Below are 13,916 nucleotides of genomic sequence, written 5' to 3' on the forward strand. Positions count from 1 at the left end.
AAATGACATCAAGACGTCTTGTTCATAAATTCAGACTTTATTACATGTTTAGTAATTATCTGATAATCAAACTAATAAATTACTTCATATCCACAAAAAGCATTACTGATGAAAATCATCGCCGATAAAAAGCATGGACGATGAAATTGAAAATCAAATTTCGATAACAACTCATCGGATTAGAGTCTCTGGAGGGTGGAAAAAGAGCGCCCAGGAATCGATTAACCGACTTTAAATTTTAAAGTACGCAGAAATATCAAAGTTGTAACATCAAGATAGAACTACACTCGCTGGTTCCAAGAAAAGCGATGGCATCAATGCATGAACAGCAGTTTCAGAGCCATTTGGATTGGAGGGGAATAGTGAATAACCCATTCATGTTTCTAGGCACGTCCTGGAAGAGATTTCCAGCCCCTTTTCAAATGGGCAAAAAATCAAACTCTTTCCCTCAACAAAAGAGGAAAAAAAGAAGGGATGAAAAGAATAACGATATGATGCAGTCCAAGTTATAGCCCACGAAAAGTACTACAAAATAAATACTAACAAGATAAACGAGAGAGACTAATTACTATATGATGCAGTCCAAGTTATATCATATGAGAGGGAAGACTCGATGCAACATAATGAGAGAGACTAATTACTAATGGCCTGATGAATAGTAATAGTGTCTTATATAATTCATTTTATCACACGAACAGGTCTCCGTTAATGCTAATGGTCAGTCCCAAAAGTCGGGGTTCTGATCTAGCAAGCACACTGCGTTAAACTGGTTTTATAGAGTTGACACAGCTTAATAAAACAAGTAGCAAATTAAGGATAATAAGGCACAAGAGCGGGCCAGTAGGGCAGTGAAACAGTGCTATAATCCTCTACAGCGAAAGAACAATTGGCTTCTGCAATATTCTGCGGGTGATGGCTCGACGTCGTTCCCCGTGGCTGCTTGTTAGAGCCGCGCAGTGCTGCCTCTGACGTGCTTTCCACTGTTTCTTCCCCAGAAACTTCTGTATAACCTGCAGAGACTTGTGTCTTTGAAGCTTGCTCTCTTAGTATTGCCTTCAACTTCACAACCTGCAGTTATATAGCAGCTATCTAGGAATTAGCCACTCTGCCCCACCGTCCACTAGAGCATACATATATATGTTGTAAGGGTTGGGGGAATATAATATCCTGTTCAAACCTCAGCATAGAAACGTCAAGAAAAGCAAAACAAAGGAAAGGAAGAACTTTTTGTTGAAACGAATGAAAATGAAAATATATAGAGTTCAAAAGACAGGCGTAATATTTCTGAAGAAAGCTATCTGTGGAGACATGCAGTGAGAGGTCCTTGTCATGAGGAAACTGCATGATGTGCATGAGCTGCATGGTTGGGGGTGGGGGGGGGGGGGGGAGGAGAAGAAAGATGTGAGATTAGTATGAAATACATATGGTAATAAACGTACCTCTTCTTGAAGCCTCTGTTTTTCCTCAGAGATAGCATCATATTCTTGTTTGAGAGCATCATACAAGTTCTCCAGCTGCTTAGCCTTCCACCTAGCACGCCTATTTTGGAACCATACAGCAATTTGGCGAGGTTGCAGTCCTAGCTCCCTTGAGAGTTTCATCTTCCTATCGGGGTCCAACTTTATCTCTTCCTGGAAGCTCCTCTCCAGCGACTCAAGCTGCTCGCTCGTCAGTCGCTTCTTCTTCTCCATCTGGTTCCCGTATTTTATTTTCTCCATATCCGGAACCAACCCTGGTGCCGCCGCTGCATGTTTCACTTCCATTCCTGAACACATAACGGAGGGTCATAATCACTGCTTTGCACAATTGCTTGTGGTTCAAGTTATTCAATTACAAAGATGGACTCGTAACACAGGCTATCACTAGGCTGGCTGAAGGTGAAGTCATTTTTACCTGAAGTTGCTTGGATCTAAACAAGGATTCAAAGGGAAATGCAAGTTGACAATTGAGGATAGAGGTGATGAAAGCTTGAAAAGAGTATAGCGAGTGTTTTTTTGCTGTTGTTTACCTGGATATGGGCTGCAGTTATAGTTGTAGAGGAAACTTAAGGAAGACTCAGCTCGAGGAACAAAGGGTCTCATGCTTCCATTCCATTCCATATCAGCTGCCTGCACTTTCCTGTCTCTTGTTTCAAATCCAACCCAAAGTCAAGTGTCTTATATGGGCCAAACCGGGTTTGAATAGATGGACCACAGAGACAGAGATGTGTGAGTGAGTATGCTGAGAGTAGAGAGGCGTGGCGAGAGAGGTCCGAGAGATGAAAGGTTCTATTCCTCCCTTTATGGGCGCAAGGAATGAGATAGAAGGGAAGGGGATGATACTTGTGAGCTTCTTAGCTCTGGCTACTTCACTTTTGGGGCGCAACAAAGTTGTGTGTTTAATGAGGAAGCCGTACTGTGAGGAAGAGTAGTCAGAACGAGGCGTGAGAAAGGGAAGGCATATGTCAGTTGGTACTAGAAGCAGCTATCACAGGGGACCATATATTTTGATCAACACCTTTGAATTCTCTCTTTCCCTTTCCCAACCGACATCTCTCTCTCTCTGATTCTATCTTTTTCTCCTTTTCCCCCTCAAGATGATGTCAACAGTATTTGATCCTAGGTCTCACTCACACTACATACTTATCTGTGTCAACATTTTTCTATCTACAAAAAATAGTATCTTGGATTCATGGTTTGTTATAGTGGGGATGGGGGTTTTTGTAAAACAGGCAAAATTAGAGCAAACAATGCTTGACCAACACAACGTAGAAGAGGTTTGGCTTCTAAAGTGGGTGACCAGTACACAAAGGCCTGACACAACTGCAACACCGGTTAAAAAAATAAGTAAAGATAAGGGGAAAGAAACAGAAGGTTGGGGCACATCCCTGTGGTTTCGACCCCCACCCCTCTCCCTTTCGCCTTTATTATAACGTGGCAGGGAAGCAGAGAAGAAAGCTGATACTTTCTGTGTCTCTAGCCATCTGTGCATGAAATCGGGATCTGGGTTTAGTTTTAATCTTGTTGAAAAATTGAAACGCAATTCAATTTCTAGTTGCGGGGCAGGCCAGGGTGGTTCAGGGCCGTCTAGAGCCAACTTACCAGAAACAAGGATCCACGATGGGACTGGGGGGGCCTTGACCTCCAAAATGTTGAAAGAGATGGATGAGTGGGGGTTATTATAGAATCGAAGTTTTACTTGTACATTAATTTTAAAGTTGTCTACTTAATTGCGAGACTCTGGCACGAGGATATGGCCAAAAATATAACAAGGTCAAATTTCAGATTCAAAGAGGTGCAGGCAATTCTCTGCACCTCTTTTGTAGTTTCTCTTGTTTTATATGCTTGGAGAAAGATAACACATTTATTGGTCCTTTAACACTCACATGTTCACCTTTCACGAGTCAATAGTTCCGAACGAAAACGATCAAAACCAACAAACATCAGTGCTTGTAATTAATCAGCTGGGTCTAAATGGGACCAAGGAGCTTCAAGTTTCTGATTAGAAAGATGTGACATGTAAGTTTGAAGTATGTAACTCGCAATATTCATAATTTATGGATAGTGCATTTTTCTATTGGCCATATATATATTATTGATTGTTGATGTTGATTTGCATTATAGCTATTCGCAAAGTAAAACTCAAGGGGGGGATATTTTCATTGATGCTTCTTCCATTTTCCATGCAAGTCTTTAGTCTCTCATTCCCTTGTGAATTCTTTGTACTTTAGATCCACCCACTCGAGTTTGAGTTTTGACCAAAAGGCCTATAATGTTCTGGAATGGAACATCATGAACTGTATCAGACTATCAGTGCAGTAGAAATTGAAGAATTGTTCTCCACCCAAGCGATGCCTAAACCACCTCTGAACAGACTAGCTGAGCATGCAAGTACTCTTCTTCTTCCTCTTCTTCTTGAAGCATTTGTTTGATACATCTGCTCCAAGAAGGATTTCTAGGGATAGGAATGTGAAGCATCATGCGAGTGACAAAAAGATATGCATGTCAAAGGTAGTAACGAAATAGAGAGGTTTATAAGTTGGCAACGAGGAACATTTAAGAGGATAAGATTTATAAAAAACAAAATGACAAATCAACGGCGAGACTGAGACTGATAATACCTGCAAAAAGTGAAACTTACGTCATGGATGGGAGTGAGAGAGGAAGGGGGAGGGGGGAGGATGGTCCAAAAGGGGGTGGTTGAAGGGTGAATATCGTAAACTTGAGGACGTCGAGTGAAATGTTTCACTAAAGAGTGGAACTTGTGAAATGCCTTTCAACTCTACCCTACAAAAATGAGTTAGCCTAAACTAGTTGTAGTGAAAACAGAGGACGAGAGGGTACCTCAAGAACAACTATTAGTGAATGTACGCAAACGGCGCCGAATAGGGACCATTGCCTCTCGTACATCCTACTTGGCATTATGTCATAGGGCCAATCCTCCTCACTGAGATTTGCAGATCCTTCCAAGCCATTTAATACATTAAACTGAAGGCAGGGTGAATCATTTACTTCTCTCAAACCACCCAACCACAACCCCAAACAAGAACCAAAATATCAGGTCTCAAAGCTTTGACTCGTTAATGTGAAGCAGTCCACAGATGGCAATGACTAGGAAAATATCACCTTCTTACCCACAACCTTTTACTTCTTCCTTCTTCCTCTTTCCCCTACACTGGTCTGACTCAAAACCAATGTGAGTAACAATTATGTTCCCTTTCTCTTGCACCACAAGCGATATGGTTCAAAATGATGCCTTGTTTCAGCACACTACACTCCTATCCTGACCTTTACATTTAATTCATGGCAGCTTATGCGTTTTTTACCTCTTTCACATGGGGGACAAGGCAAAAATAGTGACCCCAACTTGCATCATCTGACGCTTACAAACCAAAATTCAAATGGACGCGTGTCCCATCATGAATACCACCATTAACTACCAAAGCTTGGTTTTCAAGAGTTACACAACCCTCAACTTTTGGTTTGATTGTTGTCAAAACAAGACATGACGAAACACCTCTAAATTGCATTCATGTTGAATGACTTCTAAATATGTGAGTATGTTCTCTATAGGGTAAGTGTGTGACTTAAATTTATGGTTATGATCGTCACATCTAATACTGTGTTTAATTATTTATGTGCCCAAAAACTCACTATACTGATGCATAATTTGAGAGGTAAATTTCTGGTTGAGGATGGTACTGGATGCAAAGCTTATGTGACAGAGTGAGCTCAAGCGCAGCCAAGTTCTGATTTTCTTGCAGACCTAAGCTGGATTGCTTCTGTTGGCCAGTGTGTAGTTTTCCTTCCATATGCATCGTTCCTACTTTTCTCCTCCTGTCTCCAAAAAGATTAAAATACCCTTGAAAGTACTAATTTTAGCATGGCATCCATTTTTATCTACTTGTGGCCCCCCGGGAGGGGGGTATAATGACACTGTGGCGGGCACTTTTTTTGTTTTCCCCCCCCCCGGATTACCAGTTAATTTCTAGTTGGATTTGACTACGAAGGGTTTAGGAATCTTGGGGGACTGGTCCTACGACGTACAACGGGGCAGTTAAGACAGTGCAATCAATGGAAGTAAATTTCAATTTCTACCTTTCAATGGCATCGTTTCCAACCTCTTTACGTATTCTTGCAGAAGCAGCACACTATTTTCTTCCCTTGTTTTCCCGGAAAGTAGAAAGATGGTCACTCCCCCATTCAGCATATATTCTTCTGGCAGTAAGAGCTACTCCCATTGATGAAGTCGCATCTTCTCAGTCTTTTTTCCCTTTCACATTGAAGGCCATCCACTGTACTTTGTGATCTCATCAGTTTTATGTTTTGTTTTTAACCAACCATTATTGATTAGTTTGAAATTTTGCCATCGATAAAATGGCACAGCTTAGTGCCTACCATGTGTCTCGCCAGATTTATTTACTTAGTAACTAAAATAAAGAGAGATTTATAAGTTGTTTTCTTTAACAATTTAATTATGTCAGTACTTTTCATTGATTTTACCCATCTCCGCATTTTTTGTTGATTTTACCCGTCTTTGGCTTTTTTTACCGAAAGACATTCTGAATGAATCCAAGAGTGACATTTTAAAAAGACAAAAAATCAAATGATAAGAATGATCTATAAAATTGTAAAGTCAAATTCGATGAAAAAAAAAGATACTGCCCTTTAATAAAAAGTGATCCTTACAATTGCTTTTAATAATACTCGTCTAGTTTTAAATATAAGACTCAGTTTGTAATATAATTTATACTATAAAAAGTAAACATGTAATATTAACAACCTATAAAATAAAACAAGTAGAACTACCAATAAAAAATAGACTTTTTTGGTTTGGTCCCTTTTCTTAGGTTTAATTTGGCAAGCTCATCGGACAAAGGGGTAACGCATGAAAACAGCTGAACAGGGCCCCCAAAAGAATGAGAAATAAATCTCATCGAAAGATGACATCCTCAAACTTTCACTTTTCTTCTAAAGTAGACAGTGTAACTGTATGATTGATGATCCAGACACAGTATCAGGACATCTGACGTTGCCAAAGGAACCCCTATATGCGTGACTGCTTTCAAAATGCCTTCTCTCTTGCGATTCTTCCAATGACTATGAATAATAAACACCGAATCCACACAAAGCCCACCTTTGGAATGTGTACAATCCACCAGCTTCATGGAGAACCTAACTTCAGTGGCAGGTTCAGTTCAGCTGACAAGAAGTTCGCCCACCTTGTAATTCACCCAGCATCCCCGCTTATGATCGTCATATGCATCATCATACTCTGTTTCATCCGAACAGTTCTCACACGATGCTTGCCGACCATCTGAAGTTGACAACTCAAATTTCACTGGTTTTATATTCCAACCATGAGTGTGCTCGTAATTGCATACTCGCCTTCCAAGCCTTCAGGAAAATTTCCAAGGTGGAGCAACATCAGTGGGAAATGGAAACTTCACATCCCCATCCACTTCAAACCACCATATTTGCTGCAAATAAGCCACAGTGTGGAACAAGCAAATCATGGTAAATCCATACTCAGGAGCATTGAAATTTATTATAGAAGACATGGAAACAAGAAATCGAAAGAATGCAAACAACTTAAAAGGACAAAAGGAAAACAAAATAGCTTCAACATCAAGATCAATCAGCATGGGATGACATTGAGTGCATAAACCAAACAGCATTCGATAGCTCTCACTTAAGAGCCCAAATTAACCGAACCAACCAAGTTCACGAGGCAAATAAGTTTGGTCCAGGGGTACATGCTTAATTAACCTTGAAGCTGAACCAAGCATCACCTCAAAAACTTATCCCACACGTAGGCCATTCATCATCAAGAAAGTTAAAGTGCCGATAATGATAACCACTTGACCGCGTATGGATACCCAAATAAGAGCTTGTCAGAAATTTGAACCAAAATGTCTGGAGCAAAAGAGAACTTCCCTACATCTCAAGTAAAGAACCATCATTCATCAACTGGATAATTTGGTCTGATCAGAATCAAAACTAAATGTTAACAATACCTGTTTCTCAAAAACAAGTACTCCTATCCTAAATGTAAGATCCTTATATGCGCTAGTATAAGAGTTTTATATTTAAGACCGGAAGAGTATAAAGTTATTGAAACTGTTACAATTATTATTATAATTATAATTATGTAGTTAGTTAATTTAGAACGATGATATCAGATATCATTAGGTAGATCTTGAGATATAAAATTTAAATAAAATAAAAGAGAGGTTTGAGGGGAGGCCATAAGGAAACTTCTTTCTGAAATAAAAGCTGATTAGCTCTAAGTTTGACAAATGCCGCTAGGCTTCTCAGTGGATCCCCAGATAAAAGAATTTGAAAGGGACAAAAATCTGATCGCCGAATGTCAAGAAAAGCTTCATTCCCGTCTTTCATTGTATTCTCTAAAATATATGTTATATCTTGTGAGTTAGTCGCATAGGAAACTGACAGAAGCACATATTAGGTACTCGTGTTCAGGATTAGGTATTGACAGCCAAAATAAAGCCACGTTGCTTTTCTGTGATGCTAAGAAACTATTCATAATCTAGCATAATTGCCATTTAGACATGTATTCTTACCACTATATATAACATTAAGTTCCAGTATGTGATCATCAACACTAGAATCAAAAGCAAAATAAGTGCATCTGATCAGTATTCAAGCAGTATTATTTGATTCTCCAAAGCTTTTCTAGTTTCCAGGAGTCCATCCTTCAGATATTAGTCCATTTCATTCTTTGTCAACTAGTCCACCAACCACTCACAAACTACAACACTCCTCCCTTTGCTCGCACATCATGCTTTAGGCCTCGTATAAATATATGGAGCTTTCATTAATTATAACCACAGAACTATGAAATGTGTCGAACAATTTCCAAAAGCCACACTGTTTTTCTTCTATTCCTCAATGAAGCTTGACACTAAACTCAACTTTATAGTTCTTAAGAGTTTGAAAACATCAGAGATTGAAATCCGCGCAGCTGAAGCACGCAGGGTGTGTGTATAACTAAAAGAAATGGAAGTATGAGCCCATGAGGGGTGTCCGTATCCACTGTGGTAGCTTAAAGCATGCCCAATTCCAGCCTCTAAGCTTAAGCAATCTAAAACTATTGTAACATTTCTGATTTTAACCTAGATTCTTCGGTGGTAGTCTAATTCCAGTATCTACGATCATCAGTTCAAGGAATCGCCGTTGCTTTCGCCGATATGGACATGCAAACCTTGCACGTGACCTGTTCAGCCATACTTCCTTAAAATCCTATACCATCAATTTGATCGAACACAAGATACAACAAATTACAGGATTCCAATTACTCAAACGCCATCTCTCTTAACCCAGAAGAGAACTATCCAAGAACGTCGCACCACGGAAAGCTCGATTCAGGCATGCCAAATTGCAAATCCACGGCGGAGTCAAATAGAGAAAAAAGCTCTCAGTAATGTCCCCATGGCCCGGATAGATGGTCGCGCCGTTCGTCCCTGGGTGAACAGGGTGGCCCCCATGTCGACCAATGCCTAAAATTTTGTAGAGTCGTAGGACAATTGCTTCAGGCCATGGCAACAACAGAGTCGGAGGTCAAGAACAAGGAGTGAAATGCAAAAAAACGAAAGCGGGAGGAATAGGAATCAAACAGAGACCAGGAGGTTCGAATAGCGTAAAAGAAATGAGTTCAGAGCATGAGGTCACGAAAATAAGCTATGTTTTAATTTGTTGCTTGAGGCGCCAAGCAAGCAAGAGTTTTACTGGCCTGAGAGAAGATGATTGTTATGCACCTCACCGCCCAGAATTAGCCAGCCGGTTCAAGCACAGACCGCCCGGGTTGCAGAGGCCGGAAGTCATGCAGGTTACTTGCTACGTGGAAATCGTGATTTTTTTATGTTTAATAAAAAAAAATGCTCAAAAACTAGTTTTAAAATTTATAACTATACCATGGAGTCGTGACCATAATTGATTGCAACCTGTAGGTTTTTATTATTATTTTTTAATCAAGAGAAAATAATATTAAGTAAACACAAATTTTACAAATTAAGAGAATATTGGAAGACAGGACAAGGCAGTGGACTTGACATTAAAGGGGTGAAATTGTGAAGCAACGCCAATATCTCCTGCCAAGTGATAGACAACGATTGAGACAATGGTAGTGGGATATGAATGAACCATTTTTTGACACGGTAGATTATAAGAGGTGGCTTGGAGTCGGCTTCTAATAATAGCTCAGACTTGTGAATCCATAATAAAGGGGCCCTTATTAAACACTTGGGAAATAAAGTGAGACAGGCTGTCACAAAAATTCTTTGAGAGGAATACCCCCGTGACGGATAATATCCCGACGATAACGCTGACAGAGTCGCTTGTATTTGTAGAACATAATAACCCAGCCATCAACAATTCATCATTAAGAGAGATCAAGGAATTAGATGGCGTAGGCAAGCTTCGATTAGTATTCAAAAAAAAAAAAAAGTGTCGTTATAAGCGAGAGCTAAGAAGAATGTAATTTTCCGTACTTTCTGAGTAATTGCCAAGGAAGAATCATAATATCTACGATGTAGGGCCTTCCTTCTTTTCCTCCGATAAGCAAATAATTGAAGAAAACCATCAGAGCGAAGCGGGAGTAGATAGAGATTAGACTTTCTTTTTCTAAGCAATTATGTGGCAGACGGTATTTTAAAGCATGACGGAAGATAAGATATTGTCATCTTTGAAGAGGATTCTTGATTCAATATGAGCGGCAGGCGAGGTAAAACTAGAAGTTCATTTATTTATTTTGATCTTAAATATTGAATTTAGTTGATGGATATGATCTCATCTTAAATATTTTTTTCTTCATGCTATCCTTATTAATTTCACATTTTTTAATTATTCTCTTCATCTCTCATATTTAGTACTAAAGTACGAGGGAAAGTGATGCCTGTTTTTACATCATAATAATGATACTTTTTCGGTCCTCAATATTATTCAACTAATTTGATTAAATTAAAAAAATTAGGTAAGTTAGTTAATTATAAAAAAATGACATGTTTTTTCTAAAACACCATAATCATTTTTCTTAATATCCTCCCTTCCTCTTTTATTTAATTATGATTGAGAAAATATCCATATGGGTAATTTTTAAAAAAAATTGATAAATATGAAAAATATGTCTCATATTTAAAATTAAAATCAATTCAGTAATTAAGTCATATACTAAAAACCGGAAGAGTAATAAATAAATAGTACTTTTTTTGGCTATCATAAATTAGTTTTATTTATTAATTATTAATGAATATAGGTTTCGAGATCGAAACATTGCACAGAGCACAGATAGATTAGATAGAATGGACACGGCGAGTGGGCTATGACAGGAGCCAGGAAGGGAAGGACGCGAAGCAAGTGGCTTTAATAGGAACTGAAAATTAGAAGACGCATGTGGCCTACTTGTCATTCTCAGTCTCATCAATTCCGTCCAGTTTTGACTCAACCGAGAGTATCAGTGAAAGGAACAGAACAATAAAGGATCATACGCACAGGTGTTTCCTTGCTATATTTGATATGCAGACGCCTCTCAAGTCTTATAACCACTCTTAAGACATTAATTCCTTTCCAGTTTTCTCAATGCATATATGCTATAGTACTATATACGTATTTTTGAATTAACTGCGGGATCTGAACTGGACTCCGAACAGAGAAGGACTAATTAAGATGAATTTCATGTTTTTGTCTACAAGTGGCACCTTCCTTGATTTTAATGTAAGTCATTTATTGCCTGATTAATCGTATGTGACTTCTTTTCTCTCCTTCCCACGTTGAAGTCGCGAATGCAAATCAGAACATATTTTCATTTTAAGGAATTATATTGTTCGTGGTTCAGGTGCAACTTGCTAAATTTTTTATATTATGTGCGAATAGTTTTTGTAAATTTAAACGGTGTAATTCTTTTGGTCAAAGACCAGGAAGGCCGGTAAGAAACATGTTTTTGGAAGACCCTAGTTCTTTAATTGCCAGCCGCTGAATGGAGAATCCACATACATTTTTTACAGATATAATAATCTGCACGCACATATCCCATCTAAAAAGGTTTTTATGTTTATGCACAATGCAATCAACTCGATTTTTTTAAAAATAAAAACATGTAATTCCAGAGATTGTGAAGCGTTGATAATGTGATATTTGAAGTCATGATTTTTTTTATTAGTACGATTTAACCGTTAGATTAAAAATATCTCAAATAACCATTGGCATCGGTAGGGGTCAAAGTATATTGGGGGGATGTGAGAATTTACACACAACCTTCACGTAAAGGGAAGGGAAGACATAAATAGACCAGTTTTGAAATAAATTAAATATGCGAATAATAAGAAATGAACATATAGAGTAGAAATCGCATTAAGCAAAGGCGGATGGTTGGGTTAATGCATGTTACGTATTAGAAGACGACAAATTTGAATTTTGTTGTTAGACTGGAATCGAGTCGCTTAATTTGGAGAGGGAGGCACATAGAATAGAATTTTTTTTCAAAAAAAAAAAATGCTGGGATTTTTATTTTTATTTTTTAATCAATGGGCCCTTCTTGGTTGGCGATACTATTCACGCCTCCGCAGTTTTGCATGAAACCTGTGGATTATTGATATTAGGCTTACGAAGATAAAGCAGATAGGGGGGGAGAGAGAGAGAGAGAGAGAAACCATGGGCCCGTTTTTTGGTAATCCTACCTACTCAAAACCAGTAGCCTCCATCTCTGTATATACTCATTCTTGCCCCCGCTTTCGTGTTATCCTCTTTTTCCCAATCCATTTTTGCTTCTCTCTTCCTTTGACTTGCATGCTCTCTTCCTTTCCTCCATTTCTATCCTCAACGTTCCGCCCTTGTATTCTCTCTCAACCCTCATGCCTACCCTCTCGATTTTACTGCACGTCCTTGACAAGCTCCTTCTTTGAATTTGATTTTTGCCTCTCCGTTTTTCTTTTCAGCTGTTAGAATTCTGATGGAAACCAATGGACTCGGTGGCGGAATTTTCCCTGGCATGAGCTCTGGAATGTTAGGAGTGGACAACTCTTCACAGCAACAGCAACAAAACCTCTCGAATCCTCCAAACCCTCACCATCTTCACAGTAATCCTCAAGTGGTTTCCTACGCTCCCCACCACGATCTCGATCCCCATCCACACACCACACATGCCTACCCTTATTCCACCAAGAGCAAGCAACAGACGGCCCTCAGCGACGAAGAAGAGCCTGGGTTCGCTGCCGATGACAGCTCGGGCGACCCCAAGAGCAAGAATATATCACCCTGGCAGAGAATGAAGTGGACAGACACTATGGTTAGGCTGTTGATCATGGCGGTTTATTACATTGGCGACGAAGCTGTTTCCGAAGGGACTGATCCTTCCGGCAAGAAGAAGCCGGCGGGGTTGTTGCAGAAGAAGGGGAAATGGAAATCGGTGTCGAGGGCTATGATGGAGAAAGGGTTCTACGTGTCCCCTCAGCAATGTGAGGACAAGTTCAACGACCTGAACAAGAGGTACAAGAGGGTGAATGATATTCTGGGCAGAGGAACGGCTTGCAGAGTGGTGGAAAACCAGAGCCTGCTAGAAACTATGGATTTGTCCCCCAAGATGAAAGAAGAAGCGCGAAAATTGCTTAACTCAAAGCATCTTTTCTTCAGGGAAATGTGTGCTTACCATAACAGTTGTGGTCACGGCGTCGCTAATGGGCCCTCTGCAGCCCAACCGTCGCCAGAGGTCGGTACAGATCACCATCCTGCGACGGCGGCGGCACCTCTCAGGCAACAATGTTCTCACGCGACAGAAAGTGGACTGAGGGGGGGAAGCGTGGAAGACGAGTCCGACTTCGACTCGGACTCAGAGTCGGATGCATATTCGGAGGAGGAAGAAGACGAGTCGGTGGAAGGCCAAAACGGGCATGAACAAGAGGAGGAGGACGAGATGAACGAAGGGACCGGAAGATCAAGCCGGAAGAGGAAGAGGAAGGCGGCGTCGCAGGCGATGCAGCAACTGAGCGGGGAGGTGACAGGGGTGTTGCAGGATGGAGGGAGGAGCGCGTGGGAGAAGAAGCAGTGGATGAAGACGAGGCTGATACAATTGGAGGAGCAGCAAGTGAGGCACAAGATGAGGGCGTTCGATCTGGAAAAGCAGAGGCTGAAGTGGGCGAGGTTCAGCAGCAAGAAGGAGAGAGAGATGGAGAGAGCTAAGCTTGAAAACGAGAGGAGGAAGCTGGAAACTGAAAGAATGCTTTTGATGTTTCACCAGAGAGAGATTGAACTCCTGGGTGTTCACCAGCAGCAACATTCTTCCAACTAGCATAGCCGAATTGTAGATGTGATAACATTAGTTATTAATAATCTTAATCGTAAATCCTTGTATATATGCAGCTCCCATAGTTTTGAAGTATGAGTTCTTGACGATTATCCAGTTCGGTAACGGTTGAAATCTCCTCA

The 13,916-nt window shown here is 40.1% G+C and overlaps 2 protein-coding genes and 1 pseudogene across 3 annotated transcripts; 1 reads left to right on the forward strand and 2 right to left on the reverse strand.

Moving 5' to 3' along the window:
- Positions 1-801: 801 nt before the first annotated feature.
- LOC114745980 (putative homeobox-leucine zipper protein ATHB-51) lies at positions 802-5,646 on the reverse strand. Of its 2 annotated transcripts, none has more exons than XM_028934158.1 (3): positions 5,577-5,646; positions 1,440-1,765; positions 802-1,068 (listed from the first exon to the last, which is right to left on the reverse strand). In XM_028934158.1, the coding sequence occupies exons 1-3, from the start codon at positions 5,587-5,589 to the stop codon at positions 811-813; spliced, it is 597 nt and encodes a 198-aa protein (XP_028789991.1). In that variant the 5' UTR covers positions 5,590-5,646; the 3' UTR covers positions 802-810. The 2 variants fall into 2 exon arrangements, with proteins under 2 accessions (XP_028789991.1, XP_028789990.1); XM_028934157.1 differs by lacking the exon at positions 5,577-5,646 and adding an exon at positions 2,009-2,107.
- A 560-nt stretch (positions 5,647-6,206) lies between these two features.
- On the reverse strand, positions 6,207-7,505 carry LOC114745978 (F-box protein PP2-A15-like; annotated as a pseudogene).
- A 4,716-nt stretch (positions 7,506-12,221) lies between these two features.
- Positions 12,222-13,916, forward strand: LOC114745935 (uncharacterized). Its single transcript, XM_028934111.1, has one exon. It carries the CDS (start codon positions 12,445-12,447, stop codon positions 13,777-13,779), a length of 1,335 nt encoding a protein of 444 aa, XP_028789944.1. The 5' UTR covers positions 12,222-12,444; the 3' UTR covers positions 13,780-13,916.

Source organism: Neltuma alba, unplaced genomic scaffold (assembly GCF_004799145.2).
Source record: "Neltuma alba isolate B1F8T4 unplaced genomic scaffold, ASM479914v2 tig00004862_pilon, whole genome shotgun sequence".
Lineage (NCBI taxonomy): Eukaryota > Viridiplantae > Streptophyta > Magnoliopsida > Fabales > Fabaceae > Neltuma > Neltuma alba.

Coding starts and splice junctions, on each gene's coding strand:
- LOC114745980 (XM_028934157.1), bottom strand. CDS start 2,099: ATGGAATGGAATGGAAGCATGAGACCCTTTGTTCCTCGAGCTGAGTCT. Junction 1,766..2,008: donor TAACTGCAGCCCATATCCAG/GTAAACAACAGC, acceptor TTATGTGTTCAG/GAATGGAAGTGAAACATGCA. Junction 1,069..1,439: donor AACAGAGGCTTCAAGAAGAG/GTACGTTTATTA, acceptor ATATAACTGCAG/GTTGTGAAGTTGAAGGCAAT.
- LOC114745935 (XM_028934111.1), top strand. CDS start 12,445: ATGGAAACCAATGGACTCGGTGGCGGAATTTTCCCTGGCATGAGCTCT.